This window comes from Dipodomys spectabilis, unplaced genomic scaffold (genome assembly GCF_019054845.1).
Source record: "Dipodomys spectabilis isolate Male_0828 unplaced genomic scaffold, ASM1905484v1 ptg000096l, whole genome shotgun sequence".
NCBI lineage: Eukaryota > Metazoa > Chordata > Mammalia > Rodentia > Heteromyidae > Dipodomys > Dipodomys spectabilis.
This window is the reverse complement of record NW_024870773.1, coordinates 21,835,689-21,855,834: the sequence shown is the minus strand read 5'-3', so window position 1 is coordinate 21,855,834 and position 20,146 is coordinate 21,835,689. Positions and strand designations below refer to the sequence as shown.

General features: G+C 43.5%; 1 protein-coding gene across 2 annotated transcripts in view; it reads right to left on the bottom strand.

Moving 5' to 3' along the window:
* Window positions 1-442: 442 nt before the first annotated feature.
* Window positions 443-20,146, bottom strand: part of Prkcq (protein kinase C theta) — an 84,731-nt gene continuing 65,027 nt past the window's right edge. For both annotated transcript variants that reach the window (XM_042686116.1, XM_042686117.1), the window contains exons 12-18: window positions 19,010-19,183; window positions 15,303-15,394; window positions 12,621-12,683; window positions 11,059-11,197; window positions 6,576-6,764; window positions 2,120-2,248; window positions 443-1,796 (exon numbers count right to left, since the gene is read on the bottom strand). In XM_042686116.1, coding sequence (XP_042542050.1) covers window positions 1,641-1,796; window positions 2,120-2,248; window positions 6,576-6,764; window positions 11,059-11,197; window positions 12,621-12,683; window positions 15,303-15,394; window positions 19,010-19,183 — 942 coding nt within the window. In that variant the 3' untranslated portion in view covers window positions 443-1,640. The remainder of the gene's footprint in view (window positions 1,797-2,119; window positions 2,249-6,575; window positions 6,765-11,058; window positions 11,198-12,620; window positions 12,684-15,302; window positions 15,395-19,009; window positions 19,184-20,146) is intronic.

Sequence of the window (20,146 nt, the reverse complement as noted above, 5' to 3'; positions counted from 1 at the left end):
CCAAATAAACAAGATGTAGAAAGACACCCATCACATGTTTTCTGTCATATGTGGGAGCTAAAATAGTATTTAAAAAAGACAATCTGAAAGTAGTAAAAGAACTTATTAGAGAAGGGTGTAAGGACTGAGGGGAGAGAAAGAGAGGGCGGAACAAGAGAGGATATTTGGGAGCGTGGATTTAACCAAAACACGCATGCAAATGTTTCAGTGAAATCGATTGCTGTGTACCATTAGTATGCACTAATAATTAGGAAAAAAATAAATAGATTGTTCTCAGCCATTGGGTTTGATCTTTTTATCCACTATGCAGTTAAGAACTACTGACCCCACAATTACCAACATGACCAAGGTTCACTGTGTGCATACACGGACAAGTGAAAATAACATCCCTTTGTGTAATTAAATTGCTAATTAAAAAATGAAACATTAAGAAAAAGAGGAATACTAGAACCATCTGGGGAATTTTTAATGATTTCCAAGTTGTAAGACATCCATTCAACATTGGCTACATTTTGGCGAACAACATGACAGAAGCAAGTTCTTTGGGGGTAGGGGACTAGAAATTAAACTATTAAGAGATATCTTCCTCTGTTTTAAAATTCCATTTTATGTATCTACTTCTTTGTCCTTAAGTCACAACACTTTATCGAACTATACAAACACAAATACTTTCAAATGTATAATTACACTTCTAATTAAACAAGATGGACGACTACCTATGGCATGCATGGGTCATTTATCTTGCAGGATACCTACAGACTTGCCATGAAATCCCCAGTAATGTTATAATAAGAGATAGGCTCTCTTTTCTCTTAGAATAATTGTACACTTTGTTTCTTGTTTTGCCTTGAGATGTGAGGATGGTCAATGGAAATCAGCCAAGAAGAGGTGGGAGACAGCAGGGTTTTGGGAGAAGGAATAAAATCACATTCTCTTTGTTGGACTTTAAACTTAATTTCTCTATGGACAAGATACCCAGCGTTAAGTGTTCTAGTCAACCTTTCTTATCACTGACATGAGCTCTGCCCATTTGCCGTCTTTCTCATTTCCTGGGAATGTCATGGCCAATCAGAATGAACATATCGGTAAAGCTCAAGTTACAAGCTATGTTTATTGTGAAGAAACCCATGAAAATTTAACCAGCCCCTACCCTCAGCCATTTACACATCCATAGATACCCACAGAATGAAAGGGGTTAAGTGGCTCCTTGGCCTTGACTGAGGATGCCAGGCAATGAGCTACTTCGGTCTTGAAAAGTGATTTCTGCTTGTTCCTCCATTCATCAAGCATTCCATCCATGAGCCGTTGGTAACCTAGTGAAGAGCCATCACTTAAAGCAGGCTTAAGTTTCAAATCCTTCATAGTGTGGGAAGCCATTTTGTTTTCAAGTAAACCCCTAGGGTTAGTAATGACCTAACTCCATGAAAGATGCCAGCAGATAAAAAACAAGGTGTTGTCATTAATGAAAGCAGAGTTGGTTTCTGCTACAGATAAAAAAAAATCATGTGAGGAGCTAAAAGATCTCAGCCTCTATTGAGTGTTTCTTCGCTCTTCCAACCTGAAAAAGGAACCCAAGAAGTGCTACTTGAACCAGTTCCTGGAGGGAAGGAAATTCCTTCCAGTCTGCTGACAGAGGAGGTTCAGGAGATGAACCCCTCCATGCCTGGATTCATGAAGGAAAAGTTCCTGAACATGTTCTGGTCCATGCTGTTGATCAGCACTCCGTCGGCGAATGACAGCCGGGGCTTCTCGCTTAAGAATTCTTTGTCGAAATTGCTACAGTCGCAGGGTGATTTCTTGATTGAAGTTTAAGAGGGAGAAAAAGAGGAGGGGAAAAAAATTCAGCCATTAAATCCACGATCTCTAAGGTTAATAATCTGTATATAACATTTACTGATAACTTTACAGGGGCTTTTGAACTACAGAGGTTAAAGTTTGTAAGCAAGAGCAATGTCCCACTACCCCAAGTCACATGACCTAAAGAAACACATTGTGCCCAGGAAGAGAGAGGGATGGAGGGTAAGGTAAGGGGCTTGGAGGGGTAAGAAGCTGCCTAGGTTGGGTCATGCCCACCGCCTGTAAGGGAAGAAACCAAATGCTCCCATAGGGGAGTTCTTACCACTTTAGGTCTGAATGGGGGGTCGATCTCCTTTCTCTCAAGTTCTTCCCAGTTGATCTCCCGAAACAGAGGGTGCTGGCGGATGTTCCCCTTCACTCCCAGCCTCTTCTCAGGCTCCCTCACAAAGAGCTGCAAAGGACAGAGAAGGGGCAGTTGACCTTTATAGGAATAAACCATTAGAGTCAGGTAGGGGTGTGTGTTTCTTAGCATCCCAGACTCCTGTGTTTCTAACCTTACCCTTCTCACTCTCCTGGATGAAGATGAGTGAGGATCAAACTTTGTCCTGACCCCTCTCTCCCTGATGGAGCCTTTCTGCACATTCCCCAGTCTGCGCTTTGATTTCCTCCCTTCCTCTTTGTCCTGGGCATGCTCTACTTGAGGTCAGTAGACCTGATAAAAGATCGGCTTCTCTTTTTCTTATTGACAGGATCTCTGGCAAAGGGACAGACCCCACATCAACTTCCGTGCCTGGAAAGTGAGATATGTGCCCTCCTCCAGAACTGTTCCAAAGATGGCACGCAAGAGCAACAATACACACATGCATACATGCATGTAACTTGTACACACACACCCTCACACACATAGGCATATGCTGGAAAGACAGGACAGACACTGGAAAGCTTTTCAAACTTAAAAGAACCAGCCAAGGCCGCCAAAGATCAGAACAGTGTAAATATGAACTTGGAAAAGTAACAGGGTCTGAGCGTTGGGTGCCATCATTCCTCCTTTGTCCATCAGCCCAGTGTTTGTGTATAAGTGGCAGCGAGTTATAGGTTTTAAGGGAAAGGATGGATACTTCAAATAGAAAGCCTGGTGAAGGGCCAGGATCCTGCAGGAAGCTCCAGGAAGGACTTGTCTTCCATCTTTTGTTTCTCCTGCTTACAAGAGTGTCCAAGCTTAGCCAGGTTTGGTGCTGCATACCTGTAGTCCCCCATTTGGGAGGGAGATGCAGGAGGCTCTTGAGTTTGAGGCTACCTTGAGCTATAAAACATGTCTCAAGACAGCCTGGGCAAAGAGGCCCTGTCTCAATAGCTCAAAACAAATGAAAACCCCAGGCTTATGTGCTTTGAAACACTGATTTATTATGTCATCTTACTACCTGAAAACTGCAGAGGTGCCAATTACCAACTGATAAGACCTTGGCATTGCCCTAACCTCCCCTCTCCTTGTTACCCTAGGATGGCCAAAGAGTGCTGGAGTTCGGGGCTTTATAGAACCACATGAGACTGCCATCCGAGAGCTCTACTACCACCCGTTCACCTTTGGGTAAGTTTTCTGAGTGTCACTTGTCTTTGTGCTAGTCATCTGTGTCCATTCCTGTAACGAGGCACCTGAGACAATTGTCTTGCAGAAGAGAAAAGTTTTATTTTGGCATATGGAGTCAGGGATGCCTTTTCTTATCTGCATATCATACCTCTACTCTCATTTTTCAGTATATAAAAAAAGGCACCAAAGAGATAAACTTTTCTGTAGACTCAAAACCCAGCAGACAGATTCATTTAGAAGCAGAGGAAATCAGGGACTTACCCACCTATCTCGTCCCTAGAAATAATTACACTAAGTTCTTGACCATCACTAATACTATTTTTCCCCCTATTGGGGTTTGAACTCATGCTTGCGAAGCAGGTGCTCTTGCCACTGAGCCAGACTTCCAACTCTGTTTTCCGTTAGTTATTTTTTAGAGAGGGTCTCACTTCCTGCCTGTGTTAGGCTTCCCGCTGTAGCTAAGACAACAGGTCCACACTACCTTGTCTAGCTCTTTGTTGAGGAGTCTTGAACACATTTTTGCCCAAGCTGGTCTTGACCATCAGTTCTCCAAATCTCAGCCTCACAAGTAGCTAGGATTACAAGTGTGAGAAGCAGCACCCCGCTACTGAGGGATATTTTGAAGAAAGAAGATTAGACAGGGAAAGTTTATGTGTCTCAAAGATGGGGGACCCGAAACGAGGTGATTGTAATGCTTCAGTGAATTGTTAGAAGACTTCCTTTGGTCCTGTATGCACCATATGTTTCCCATCTGTTTTTTTTCCCATCAAAAATATGGGACATTGGGACCAAGATAATCATAACAAAGAACCCATGGAGTATATATATGTATATATGTATGTGTGCATATATCTATATCTAACTATAAGTAAAATAGATAAAGAGAAGCTGTTGGGGTTGCAGCTAGATCAGGGGGCTCCATCCTGTGCCAGCCCTGAGCATGAGGTGCCTCTGCCTCCAATGGTGCAGGAGACACCATGTTTAATTTTCTCTGTTCCCAGTGGATTTTCTAGCCCAGGCTTTTAAGCGCAACCCTCATGCTAAGGACTGAGTTGTGTCCCCTCAAAATCCACATGTTGATGCTCTAACCACCACTGTGGCTGTGGATAGGGGATGTAGGGAAGAGTTCAGGATGAGTGAGGCTCAATAGAATTAGTTCCCTTATCAGAAGGAGGCAACAGTATTCTCTCTCTCTCTCTCTCTCTCTCTCTCTCTCTCTCTCTCTCTCTCACCATGTAAAGACACGACAAAAAGGTAGCTACATAAGATCTAGGAAGAGAGCCATTATCAAGACTGACAGCCTTCGAACCCTGGACTTCCAGACTCCAGAACTGTGAGAAAGAAGTCTACTGTTTCCGTTGCTCAAGGTAAAGGATGCAATTGTATTTCTAGATGACAGGTGAGGGAAGATGAGGGAGAGCTGATCTGTATGTCTACTGATCACTGCCAAAGACAATCTGCAAGGCAGGCAATGAATGGGTGGAAAGAGTTTGTTTTGGAAGTGCCAGTTGATGCATACAGTTCACACTGAGTCCTTCATAGAACCAAAGGTAGAGTAGTTACCATCCTACTGGAACTTGTGTTTCTATGATGGAAAATCAAGCCCTTAAAAAGAATCAAGTCCTTGATAGAGCCAAGGGTAAGGTCCATGTAGCCATTGCAACACTGAAAATCGCACTGGCATATTTATTTTTATTGATGCCATCTTTCTTATTGGCTAATTTGGAAATTAGATTTCATTTTACCTGTGTTTCATGCAGTCATTAAAAGTGAATTTAATTGGTTATTTGGGGGCATTCTAGGTTTTATTGTGTATTTGGCTCATAGTCAGAAAGCAAATGCTGAACGAAACAGGTTCCGATTTTTAAATTGGGAGTTCCATTAACCTTGTGCTGAGAGCCTCGTGGATGCCTCTCACTCACGACAAGCTCATGATTCCTGGGAGAGCTCTTGGAGTTCTTCTCAGACCTCTAATGCTGCAGACAAGTTGTCACTTGTCTAAGGGAGGTGGAAATGTAATGCCCTTTAAATTGAATTCCTCTTACTAGTGAACAAAAAATGAACTCGGAAATAGTTTTCAAAGCTTTGATTTGAAACTCACGAATGGCTTTTGATACTGAAGAATCTATTTCCATTTTTTCATGGAGTGAAAAAAAAAAGCCCAAAATGACTCCATTCAATGGTAAGTCTTTTTTTTTTTTGGGTCGATGACATATGAGATTTTAGAAATCAAAATGTATCCTGAGCTGTCATGGGTGTCTGTCTGACTTCTGCCCTGCAGATGAACTCTGGGTACTGCTACGAACATGGTACAAGCCTGATCTCTCAGAATTTGTATCTGAGAATTTGTGTTCCTCTTTTGAATGCACCATGTGGACGGCATGCGGAGAGAAAAGCAGTCGGTCTGTGTGTATTTTAAGTACTGTTTGAGACAATCTGCTGTGTAAGAAAAAAGCAGTAGGAAAGAGGGCTGCTCAATTACTGTTTGGTATGTTACGGAAGGCAGGCAATAGTCTGAATAGCCTGTCTCTCAAAAGCTTCATCCCCAAGTGTCCCCAAGATTAAATATTTCAAAAGAAACCTACAGAAGTTTCTATCCATCCAAAAGAGGATGAGGGACAGTCATCCAGAGCATGCCTGTAATCGCTGCTCCAAAACTGAGCAGCGGACAGACACCATCTCTGACCAGAAAACAGATAGAAAAAGTCTTAATTTTGACATGGAGAGCCATGTGGTAACTGACGCTTGTGGGTGGGGTCATTTTCAACTGAGTCAGGGTTTTATGACTTAGACAAAAGTTGTTGTTCTTTTTTAAAGCTGAGACTGAAACAGAAGATTCATGTACCCTGCCTAGAATTCCAGAGGCAGGAAAGAGAAATTGGACTAACCCCATCTGTTCAATAGAAATTGCTTGAAACAGTCTAAAGTCGTGGAAATTGTTTTGGTGCATTTCTTTTGTAAATGATGCCCCAGAATGTTTATCTTAAATTTATGTTTCTACTTAGTGTACACAGTGTCCGAGCCTGAGTTGCAACAGGCAGTGGGTATTTAAGTCCATTTAAGTTAAACCAGTCCAATACCAGCAGTTTCACTCTCTGATATTTCAGTTAGAATGTAGCCATGCATGGGAACACTGAGCAGAGAACCGAATACAAATCTCAACGAAAACATTTTTGCCCTCATTTCTTACCTTTACCAAAAGGTCTTTGGCCTCCTTCTCGAGCCACCGTGGGTAAAAAGGATTGTCCATGCGGATGGAGTGGAAGAGCTCTTCTTCATCTTGCCCATGGAAAGGTGACTGGCCAATGAGCATCTCATAAAGGAGCACGCCAAAGGACCACCAGTCCACAGAATGGTTGTATTTCTGACCCAGCAAGATCTGTGTGACCAGAAGAACAGGGACATAATTAACAGATGAGGTTGATCACTGATGACACTTTTTTTTTTTGGGTCCGGTCACGGGGCCTGAACTCGGCCTGGGCGCTGTCCCTCAGCTCTTCAGCTCAAGGCTAGTGCTCTACCACTTGAGCCACAGCACCACTTCCACCATTTTTCTTTTTGCTTATGTGGTGCTGAGGAATCGAACCCAGAACCTCATGCATGCAAGGCAAGCGCTCTACCACTGAGCCACCTTCCCAGCCGGACACTTTTTTTTTTCGGTCTGTCTTGGAGCTAGAACGCAGGGCCTTGGGCACTGTCCCTGAACTCTTTTGCTCAATGCTAATGCTCTACCACTTTGATCTACTTCTCTGATGACATGTCTTAAAGCCACTTGGTCTATGATTTCCAGTCCCATCCACTTTTTTTTCTGTAAAGGGCATAATTTCATTCTTCTTTCTGGCTGATTAAAACTCCTTTGCATATATGTATCTGATTTTTCTCTGTTTAGACATCTGTTGGTGAGCCCTTAGGCTTTGACTAAAACTTAGCTATTGTGAATAGTGCAATAAACATGGGCGTGTAGGTATCTCTATTGCTTGATGACTTAGAGTCCTTCATGTAAATACCCACCAGTGCTAGAGCAGGATCATATATATTAGTTCTACTTTTGGTCTTTTGAGAAACCACTGTACTGATTCCCATAGTGGTTGCACCAATTTTCATCCTCATTAATATTACAAAAGTTTCTTCCTACTGCATCCTCATTCCTACCAGCACAATGTCAACATTTTTGACTTTGGATAAGCATTTTACTTTTCCTTTGGTCTTCAAGGGAAATGGTTGAACCCTGACTCTGTCTTCCATTTTCCCATCTGAACTGTGGGGGACTTGGGTGGTAGATATTAGAACCAAAAAGGCTGGTGCGTGTCTAGATTCTGCCATGCCTCTGACGTGAATGTATCACCAAGCCCATGTATTTTGGGGGGGATTCTACTGCTGCTGAGTCTTTGTGTAATATTTGAAAGCATCAAGCATCTTATGGCATTACCCAACAATGTCTGTCCTTAAAGGATAAAGAAAATGTGGTGCATAAATACAGTAGAATACTGATGGGTCATACCAAAGGAAGGAGGGAAACGCTGCCATTTGGGGCAACATGGATGAGCATGGTGGAATTAGGCTAATTAAAACAAATCAGCCCCTAATATAGTTCCACTTTCACAAGGTACTTCAAGGGTGGGTCAATGAATGCAATGTCCCTAATAAAAACACAACGAAACACAGGAACATAAAGGTGACTTCCAGATGGAAATTACTACTAATGCTGTGATAAATGTCTACTTGGAGAAACACATTCCCATTTGTGAAAAGTCAATGTCAAGTAGAACACAGAATTTTGCAATCTGCCACTAATTTCTAGCATAAACATGCTACCTGCTAGTTTTTATTCAGTATTTGCATATGAAAGTTCACCTTAAAATGGATAGAAAGAAAAACTTTGTCTGAAGGAATAAAGGTAGATCTTGAAAGAATTACAAGGGAAGAACGGAGGCCTACAATTAGTCTGTGAAACTTTCTTCAGCTTCGTTTGCCCAATGAAATGGGTCCACATGCAACTCCAAAGATTTACCACAAGGGGGTGCCAAAGGCAAGTGGAAGCAGCTCTGAGTAATGACAGTTTTTTTTGTAAACAACTTCATTTTGGCAGAGCAAAAATGAAAAGGAATTTGGAGGACAGGAGACAGCTGTGGTGCAAATTAAACCTTCTAGGCTAGGTGATGTTGAAAAAAAAGATGCAATCTTTCATTAGGAGGAAGAAGGAAAACGGAATCCAGAATCAAATGCAAACAGAATATTCATGGAAGGAACTCTAATAAGACATGACAGGCGTTTCCGTATAACGTATCTACATGTATAAGAGCTCCCTGGGGAGAATGAGGCTCATAGAAGCTATGATTCTCGTTTATTTAAGGTCTCCTAGTTAGCTGGGTGCTGGTGGCTTATGTCTATAATCCTAGCTACTCAGGATCGAAGTTCAAAACCAGCAGGTGTGTGAGACCCTTGTCTTCAGTTAACCAGCAAAAAGCCAGAAGTGGAGATGTAGCTCAAGTGGTAGAACACCAGCCTTGAGCAAACAAAAAGGCTAAGCAAGAGTGCAAGGCTTTGAGTTCAAGTCCCATTACTGCCAGCCCTGTCAGCTCTTCTTCTTTTATTCTCCTTTCTTCCCCCCATCTTTACCCTAAGGATTGAGAAGCACAACCCTCTAAAGCACAACTCGAAACTTGAGAAACCAGTAAATGACTAATAATGGTTGGATACCAGTGGCTCATGCCTGTAGTCCCAGTCACACAAGAGGTTGTGGTCTGAGGATCGCAATGCAAAGCCAGCCAGGACAGGAAAGTCTCTGACACTCTTAATCTCTAATGAACCCTAAAAAGCAGAAGTGACACTGTGTCTTAAGTGGTAGAGTGCTAGCTTTGAGTACAAAAGCTCAGGGACAGTGTCCAGGCCCTGAGTTCAAGCCCCAGGACTAGCATCAGAAACAAAATCAAATGATTAATAACGGCTTCCTCAGTTGATGTCACAGTTCCTTCCTATCTTTTCCATTGAGAAAAGTCTGTCTGATCTTTGGCCCCATGGAGCTGGTCCATTAAGCTCTACACAGACCTACGTTGAGTGCTAAGTGATCCTGTGGAGCCAAATGGCCTTGATTTCCATGAGAACCTGCTTTCTGCAGAGAGAGGCCTCTATTACTGAGATCCACATGGCTTGCCTAGGTAGCCAATGAGAATCAGGAAGTACGCGATGCCCCTCCTACCTGCCTTTACTATGGGATGAAACATAGATTGTCCTCATTCCCATAGCCGGGTACTGGGGAGCAACAGGAGATTAAGAGAAGAATAAAGGAGTCTTTTGTTGAGAAAGCCAGTGGTGGATCTGAGCCATATGAGTGTATTTTTAGGATTATTACAAAGGGGATCTGGTGTGCAGTGAAGTGTGTCTGCTGAGCTCTCCTTCATGTGTGCCCTGTTTAGCTTTGACTTCACTGCATTGATATTTGTGTTGGTGCTCACCTTAAGGAAGTGCAGATTTCTACTATCAGAAAGTTATTAAATCAAATGAGCAGTGTTCTGTGGCTGCCATGATTCCTGGACAGCTGGAAGTCATCCTTCTTTGCCTATCAGAGGTCAACCTTGCCTTTAGACATGGTCAAATGAGAATGAAATACACAAACACAGAGCAAAGCCACATCGTCCTTAGACTCCAGCCTCTGCAGTTAATTGGGCAATGACAGGGACTTGTTGCAGAAATTGTTTTATGAAAGATCAACCCTATCAGTTGATCCTTCTCTGTTTACCAGTTTATTTGGTCATTCGTTCATTCTTCCTTAGGCTAGTTAGTGACCTTTTAATGTGTCAGTCTCTGGACTGGGCCTTGTCTATTAAGGGGAAGATGGGCTCGCATCTATCTGTGGAGGAAGTGCCAGAGAAGCCCGCACTCCTGTAACCAATGCTCGCCTCCTGCTTTTCATATTGGGCCTGAGCTATGGAAGATGCAGTCACTGCGGGAAATTGCAGACATTTCTACATTACGCTTGCATCGGCCTGCGAATCTCTAGTTATTTCAAGTTAAAAAGTTAAAAGAAAAAAAGGGAATAAGAAACAGTACCAGACTTTGGAACCAACATGCAGTCATGTAGGAAGATTCAAACACACACACACACACACACACACACACACACACACACACAACAACAACAACAACAACAACAACTACTAGGACAAATACTATGCTATGGCAAGGACCAGATAGTTTACCAGTCTCTCTCTGGGGTGGGTACCTGGAGAAGAATCCATAAAAGGAAAGAGGAGGGTGGATTTCTTCTGAGCAAAATGCTGTTATAGAAGAAATCCGGGGAGGAAGACTTTGGCAAAGGCCTCTCTTCTCCCTGCGATCAGTTCCTCTAGCCTTACAATGACACCTTTGGACGGTAGTGGGATGCTATTTCCCCTGAGCATCTCACCAGCCATTCCCTCTGGCCAGTCTGAGCCGGGTGTGGTGTCTGAAGGCTGCTGGGGGTGGGCGGTGTCCGAGCCATGACTGAAAAAACCGTGGGATGTTTTGGCTTTGGCAAGGCATTAGGAATACGTTGCCTGACGTCCCTCTAAGGCCTCAGTAGCTACTCATGGGCATCTAGGGAGTGTTTGCTCCCAAACACCAAGTACCAATTTCAAATCCCGAGATAGAAAACCTTGGGATGAGCAGGGCCAGGCCAGGCGCGGCATCCTCACCTCGGGGGCGATGTAGTCAGGAGTTCCACAGAACGTGTTTGTCTTTGCCCCTCCTAGCATGTTCTCCTTACACATCCCAAAATCTGCGATCTTGATGTGGCCATCTCGGTCCAGGAGGATATTATCTAGCTTGAGGTCCCTGGAAAACGAGAGCGAAGCAAGAAAATCTCACTGGAAGACATGTGACTCGGTTAAAAGGAGATAGTTGTGGGGTGGCAGCTCATGTCTTCCCAGCTGAAGAGGGGCTCCCTGTGAGGAGCGTGGCCGGTCCTCTCCCCACCCCCATGCTAGCCTCCAGAACCACCCAATTTCTCTTTCTGGATGTTAGGATTGCTATGTGGGCGCTAGTCTGTCTCGGCTGGAGACTGGAAAGATACCCAGGCTGCTGTGGTACTTGCCCTAGATGAAAGAGAAGACTAGCATATAAATGCAGAGGAAAATAGTGAGTAGGCCAAAAGCAGAGAAAGACACACACACAGAGACAGAGAGACAGAGAGAGAGAGAGAGAGAGACAGAGAGACAGAGAGAGACAGAGACACACAGAGAGACAGAGACAGAGAGAGACAGACAGAGACAGAGAGACAGAGATAGAGATAGAGGCAAAGACACACACAAGAAACATGCAAAAACGAGCACCAGAGATGTCAAGCAAGCTTTGCTGGTCTCTGATGGCTCCGGTTTCTTAAGGAAACCTTATTTATGCTTATGGAAACATCCAACTGGAACTGGAACTTGCCACCAGCATGCATATTCTTCTAACTTTCCCATCACCGTGCCTCCTGTCCATGTCCTGCGCTTGTGAAGAGTCCCATGGTGAACGTCAAGCGTGTTTTTTGAGAAAAGAAGATGACCAGAATACCACAGCTCTCCTCCCAAGGCTGTGGCAGCCAGGGGTGAGATAATATTGTACAACAGAGAAATTGTGAGTTCAAGCACGGGGACCCCAGGAAGGTTTTATGCACTTTTCTATAGAGTATAGACCTGCAGGTTTCCACAGGAGTGTGAATGTTCCTGAAAGAGCTTCCTTCTCCCAGCCAAGAGGAAAACATTTCCCAAGCATCTCCACACATGGTAGAGGGGACACGTGGTACAGAGGGGACACGTGAGGGAAAGCAGGACTCAGGCAGCAGGAAGGGGGGTGAGGGAGGAAGTGGAAGAAGGGCAGAGAAAGGGAGAATAAGAACGAGGACCCAATTAAGGGGCAGAATAAGACTAGCTTGTAGGCAAATCATCATTCTGTGTAGTCACGAGGAGCAGCAGGTGTGGATGAGGAATGTTCTCCCATAGAAACACACTCACAGGCTGGCAAGCGCAAAGACACACCCAAGAGCTTAGTGTTTTCTTTTTTTTGCCCAGTCCTGAGGCTTGAACTCAAGGCCTGTCCCTGAGCTTCTTTTGTTTAAGGCTAGTGCCCTACTACTGGAGTCACAGAGCCACTTCTGGCTTTTACTGTGTAGGTGGTACTGAGGAATCGAACCCAAGGCTTCATGCATGCTAGGCAAGCACTCGACCACTAAGTCACATTCCCAACCCAATATTTGTTTTCAAAGAGCGTAATTTACCTATAGACAATTCCTTTGGCATGAAGGAATTGCAGGCCCAGGATGATTTCAGCAGCATAAAACCTGAGGTGTGGAGGGGGGAGAGGGAGGGGGAGGAGAGAGAGAGAGAAAGCCAAAATTCAGCATGAATGCATGAACAGAACAAAATACAATCCACTTGGTCTGATCTGTGAGGTGTGGACAGTGTCAGAATAAATAGTATTTGCCCATAAATGTTGTCAACTTTTTTTTTAAACAGGGAAAATGTCACTCTGTGTACTCTTATCATAAGAGATCTCTAGCCTCAGGTTTCAGAGTATGAAACAGAGCTACCCTCTCCTCCATCAGAGATTGTTCTTGCATTTTATACTACGCTTGTCCTGACATTATTTTGCTAATTAAAACTACATAAATATTGACTATGACAGCATAGCACTGCAGGAAAAGAACTTGTCCCTTTATTTCAGACTCTGCTTGGAGTTCTCAGACCTGTCACGTAGGCTCATAGCAAACAGACTTGGTTGGTTTATTTTCATATTGACAATGTTTAACCGTGGGCAGGACATACACGCCAAGAGGTGGAAGAAAGGAAATGAGGAGATGGGAGGTGATTAGTCACTCCTCATCTTCCATGGTGACAGGCTTAACGGAAATGAGTTTACATCAGACACAAGGCAGAGCTTTCTGGAAGGGAAATTTGCTGGGCGAATTCTCATGAGAGAATGCATTAGGAGTCCCTTTTGGAAAATGCTCAGGACATAATAGATAGAGAGCAGGTGTCCAACGTGGATTCCTGTTACAGTGCTGGACAGAGGATTGGGCTGACTGGATGGATGACTTCTAACACAAAAGCACTCAGTAGGTGCTTTGCGGAGGTTTTCTGAAGACTGCTGGATCACTAGACATGACAAAGCGTCAATTTCAGTGAGAGTGTTGTAGGAACTGCTAGACTAAGTCCATGTTCAACCCATTTCATGTTCAACTCCAACCACTCAATATGGACATGCAGAATGGAAGGAATAGTGAGCAGCAAGTAAATAGTAATAATAATTAATAATGATGATAATGATAATAATAATGAAGAATAATAGCAACGTAGCACATGACTAACATTTTATGATTGCTGCCAGTACTGGGGCTTGAACTCAGAGCACTGTCCCTAAGCTTTTTTGCTCAAGACTAGTGCTCTACAGCTTGAGCCACAGCTGTACATTCACCTTTTTGGTGAACTGGAGATAACAGTATCATGGACTTTCCTGCTCAGGCTAGCTTTGAACTGTAATCCTCAGATCTCAGCCTCTTGAGTAACTAGAATTCTAAGCAGGAGTCCCCGGTGCTTGGCTTCAAAACTACCATGCCTGTAATCCTAGCTACTCGGAGGCTGAGATCTGAGGATTGCAATTCAAAGCTAGCCCAGGCAGGAAAGTCTATGAGACTCTTATTTCCAATGAACCACCAAAAAACTGGAAATGGTGCTGTGATTCAGAGTGGTAGAGCACTAACCTTGAGCTGAAGAACTCAGAGACAGCACTCAGACCCAGAGTTCAAGCCCCACGACGACCACCACCACCACCACTACCACCAAAAAGCCATACAGTTAGATCTCTATTTATTATTATCTTTAGGTATTTGTGCCAAGAAGTTGCCATGACTTCGCTTTTAAATGAGCACTATAGTGCAGCTCCCTACCATGTGATGGTCAGGGTGGGTTTACTAGGTGGGAATTAGGAGTCAAGGGAAATGGCGCCCGCAGGTGCTGTGGGACCTAACTGCAGTCTGAGCAGTTCAGCACAGCCTGCTCTATTTCCCTTGCAGCTGCACCTTCTTGATGCCTTATAAAAGGAAGAATTATTTTCAAAGAGACTTAGTGTCTCTTCCCATTTCTTGCTTCTCATGCACCAGGAGCCCAGATAGATGCTTTCTACCTTGGCATTGAACTTCCCACAAAAGGCCTCAGCCAAATGTTTCATCCCTCAGCCACCTTGAAGATTCTGTTCTTGTCAGAGGGCAAGTATTTGCTCCCGTGCTCAATTATTTCAACTAGGGCGGGAAGCCAAGTACAAGTTTTTTTTTTTTAAATTGTGAAAATTACGTACAGAGGGGTTACAATTACACGGGCAAGGTAATGAGTACATTTCTTATCAAGCATTGTTGCCTCCTCCTTTTTGTTTCCCTTTCCCTTCCCTTCCCATCTCCTACATACAAGTTTTTTAAACCACGGAAAAAGGCATCAAAACAGAGTCAAAGTTCACTCTTACAAACTGGGAAGCCACTGACTGGCTTGACTGATATTCTTGCCAAGGGTATACCTGGCCCTGATTTGTAGACACGCCAAATGAAGAAGCAAGAAGAAACTATCTCTGGGTGCCGGTGGCTCACGCCCGTAATCCTAGCTACTCAGGAGGCTGAGATCTGAGGACTGCGTTCAAAGCCAGCCCGGGCAGGAAAGTCCATGAAACTCTTATCTCCAATAAACCACCAGAAAACTAGAAGTAGTGCTGTGGCTCAAGTGGTAGAGCGCTAGCCTTGAGCTGAAGAGCTGAGGAACAGTGCTCAGGCCCAGAGTTCAAGCCCCATGACTGACAAAAAAAAAAAAAAGAAACTATCACTTGGGAAAATATTCTGTGGGTACCAGATGTGCATGGATGGACAAGACCAGAGACCCCTCCCTCCCACACCCCTGTGCTCTGTGGAGGCTCTTACGTGGCTCTGGAGAGATCGAATTTGTGGCAACTTTGAATATGGTACATCAAGTCCCCACCATTGAGATATTCCATCACAAAGAAGAGGTTTTCCTGAGAAAGAAACAAAAACAATCCCAAATTGTAGCTTCTTTCATTAAAAAATATAATTTTATTTTTATCATTAAGGTGCTGTACAGAGGGGTAATCATTTCATAAGTTGGGGAAGGAGGACATTTCTTTTTGGACAATGTCATGGCTTCCTTTGCTTTCCCTCAGTTTCCCACTCCCATCCCTACCCACAAGTTAGGTAGTTCATTGTTTATATAGTATATACTGAATACCATGATTGCATTTGTTCATCCTTCCTTCCTCCATTTTTGGACCCCTTTGTCCACCAAAAGACAGCAAAAGGAATAAAGAGAAACAAAACAAAACAATTCTCCTCCCCACCAAATGCCCCCAAACAAACAACACCAGCCCTACCACCACATCACCACCAACTAAAACCCACATTTCCATTTCCCGGAATTTGTTTCAATAAATAGTAGTTTAAATGGTTGGAAGCCTCATGCCTTTGAGTTCCTCCCTTAAGAGTATAAAGTGTAGCTTCTTTAAAAAAACAGTTTTTAAAAAAAGAAAACCAGGATGAGCTTTTAAGCAGGTTAGAGAATTTCAGCTGAACCACGTTTCATCTTGAAATTGCCTAGGGAAAGGCTGTAAAAATCATTTAGCTGATTCCACCACTGAAAATCCTAGTGAGCTGCTCAGTAACCTCTCTTTGAGAGCTATGCCATGATCCCATGCATGGAGGCTGGTCTCATCCGCACTCACGGGACAATGAGACTCTGTGGAGCATGGAATCCTTGTTGATAATCCACTTATTGAAAGTGGTCAGGTGTGAGATGGAGCAAAAGATATGTAGGGTCAGCACCCTGGGTCTCTGACTCAAGGCCAAGACACAGAAAGATGAAACACTCAGTAAATCCCCACTGGCCATGCTCTGCGCATGTTCAGACTGCCTCACCCATCAAAGATAAAGGAGACCTGGGCCCTATCTTTGGGAACTCGTAATTAAATTTTGCTTTGTTATCCTGCTCGTCCTTAGGTCAGAGGGCAGGCAACTGTCTGAGAGCTGTGTTTCCTAGAAGACTAGTTCCCCACTAGCGCCCCCAAGGGGCAGCACTAGATGGAGGCTGGGTGGTCTTCAAATTGTGAGACAGTATTACTTCAACCCAAATGGTCAGTAGCTCCGTGAGCACCTTTGAATTTTCCAGGGATCTTAAGAATCACAGAATTAGTAGCCATGGAATTGGGGATGTTGGGCGTGTCCGTGCACGCATTTGCACCTAAAATAATCTCACGTGGATGACTTTTTAACAGCCTTAACCTTTACAACTCCACGTGAGACTCATCAGGGCCTAGGAGGAAATGGTACCAATGGAGGTGTGGGCCCTCAGTGACATTCACTACCTGCCAGCTTCCCCGCAGGTGCGAAGTAATGACTTGAGTTGTTTTTTTTAGGGCCAGGTCTCTTATGTCATTCTAAGCTAAGTGGAGCCTGTGGTGTCCTTATCTTCTCTTTTTAGTTCCCTCGTTCCAGGTCTCTGCCAGAACACTGGTACGTGGGGAGGTTCAACAGCAGAAGTAGGGTTCAATTCAGGGTGGACTACCCTAGGCTATCAGCCTCATGCTCACATATTAAAGGCACACAGATCACCTTGTCCCCCTAAACAAGGTTTGAGTTGATTAGAGACTCTGAGAGCTGTGCTTCTGGCATTCACATATCTGTGGCTGTGAGAATGATTCAAGCAAGACCACAGAGCTGGCCAAGCACATGATTGCTGGGAACAGAGTGGGGGGAGGGGAGGAGGTGTGTGTGTGTGTGTGTGTGTGTGTGTGTGTGTGTGTGTGTGTGTGTCCCACAGGCCAACCTATAACACTGTGTGTTAGTATGCTCACACCAGCATGGAGTTTCTTACGTATGGTGGCAATTTGGACTGGTGGAGTGATTTTGATTCTGAAGTAGTTTCATTTCCTCCTGATGTATTTAGCGGTCAACAAAAACATCCTAGAAAAATTTTTGCTTTGTTTTTTAAAAAACTTAAGGATTCATTGTCAAAAAGTCCCAAATAATTGTTTGGGTACGTTCTATAATTGTGTTGTGCTGTGTGTGTGTATGTATATGTGTGTGTATACACGTGCATATAAGGGAGAGAGACAAGGAGGGAGAAAAATGGCATTCTGAAAATCAGCCAACTCATTTATTAAGGCCTGTTTGTATTTCTCCTGTGAACTCTAATTAGTCAAGCTGCTCTCTTCCATAGACTCATTAGGGAGTGTTAGAAATAGCCCTCCTGAATTTCTATAGGTCTGTGCCTGGCCGGAGGGATTAGAGCCGAGTTGGCAGTGACTCCCTTAGTTGTCCCATTGGGTCTTCCTGAATTAACCAACACAGTTATTTTCCTTTACAACAAAAAGTGCAAATAGACCCCTAGTCATGAATTTTAAAGTGTTTTCCTTGATGTGGTTAGAGCTCTGAGGAGAGACAGCCAAGTAACATCTTGGGCTCCTCTACTTAATTACAGACACTTGTGGCCTGGGGAGGTGGTAGGGCATGGGTGGGAGGGTAGTGGGGGTGGGTTGCTTAGTTCCTTGGGACTGCTTGCATGCCCTTATCTGTGAAATGGGGGTAATAATAATGGCCACTACGTGGAGTTACTAGGAAGATTAAGTGAGCTCATGCTTTGGCTCATAGTAAGTGATTTATAGATCTGAGATGTCATCCTATGTGTTACTCTAGTTATTGAATATAATATATATGCTGAGAAATGCATATTTCACCAGCTCAGAAGAGTCCTAGGACTAGACAGAATTTTCAGTACTATAAGTTTGATGACAAAATGAGCATTTTCTACTGAATATTTTAAAAGTATTAAGTTCTCACTACTTGTGAAAAGCAAAGGAAAAAAGACATTCAAAATTCTATCTGGAGTGCTTTTGAATCCAAGAGCTATTCCACTTGTCAGTATATTTTGATGTTATTTTATAAGTAAAGGAAATCTTCAATGAATTTTACTTCTTAAAAGTGATAAGCTGGAGGCTCACACCTATAATCCTAGCTACTCAGGAGGTGAGATTGGAGGATCTGCTTCGGCAGAAAAGCCACGGTGAGACTCTTATCTCCAATTAACTACCAGAAAACCTGAAGTGGTGCTGTGGCTCAAAGTGGTAGAGTGTTACCCTTGAGCAAAAAGAGCTCAGGGACAGCGTCCAGCTCCCAAGTTCAAGCCCTACAACTAACCCCCCCAAAATTCAATCAAGGAGGTCAGGGGGGAAGATGAATAGAGAGAGGAAGGATGAATACTGTCATCATATTCAGTGTCCAGGTGTGAAAATGGAGTTAGGTAACTTGAGGGTTGGGAGAGATGGGGAGGGGAGAGAAAATGATGGAGGTAATGAAGTCAATTAAGATACATTGCACTCCTAAACTGACATTTTGAATAGAATCCCCTTGTACAGCTACTTAAAGATAATAAAAATATTTTTAAAAACTTCAAAGGAATATATCCATGATATTTAGGAGAGAGGGAATGTTTTAGATGGAGGGACCAAAGGTAGAATGAAGCAAGTAAGAAGGTCAACATAGACGTAAGAGCTTCACGACAGGCCTGGCGCGTGGGACAAGCTGGGGCGAGGGTGGGGAGGATATCCAAGCAGAAGCCACACCTTGGTCTGGAATGTACAGAACATGTGTGTTAGAAACGGATGCTCCCAGGCCAAAGACAGGACTCTCTTCTCCACCATGGTGCACTCCACATCGTCGTCCATCAAAACCACATCCTTCTTTAAGGCTTTGATTGCAAAGAATTGATTGCTTTTCTTGAACTCTGCTAGGAAGACCTAGAAGGAAGGGGAAGAAACAACTTGGTTATAGAATTTAGATCTCCTCCTCATTTAAAAGCATTTTTATTGTGAAGGTGATGTACAGAAGGGTTACAGTTACATAAGTTAGGTAATGAGTACATTTCTTCCCTATTCTCTCCCAGGTTTTCCCCTCCCGACTTCCCCCCTCCCAGCAAGTTGTATAGTTCATTTCCAATAGTCTAGTGGTTTTTACTGCTGAATTGCTTAACCCTTTTGTCCCACCATTTCTGTGCTTCCTCTGCCCCTCCCCAATCAGATAAACTTATATACAAGACATAGGGTACAGAAATAAAAAAAAAGTGACAGAAGGGAATAACCCAAAGAAGGAAGAAAAGAAGAAAAGAAAAATAAAAAGAAAAAAAAACTAGAACTGAAAAAAATACCATAAAAACCCTCTTGGAGCTCATTTTGATTAACATCATTTTATATGATAATAGTCACATAGCTCTTGAGCCCTTGAGATTAAGAATATCCTCCTTTAAGGATGTAGCACAGTGGCAAAGCGCTTGCCTAGCAAGTGCAACGTCCTGGGTTCGATCCCCAGTACCAAAAAAGAAAAGACAAAAAAAAATACAGTTAAAAAAAAGAATATCCTCCTTTGTTCTCACTGTGTGAATGTTTAGTCTGCTGTTTAATTAATCACGTCCAGGTGTAATTATTTGTATTTTACTCACCACTGGGTTTCCTTAAGATTTATAGGCACATTCTAACAGATGCTAGAGGGGATGTGGCCAAAAGGGAACACTGCTACATTGTTGGTGAGAATGTAAACTTGTTCAACTACTCTGGAAAGCAGTATGGAGATTCCACAAAAGACTACCCATAGAGCTTCCCTATGACCCAGCAATCCCACTCTTGGGCACCTATCCAATTGACCACAAACCAAGCCACACTAAAGCCATTAGCACAACCATGTTCTCCTCCCTCATTAAAGATGAG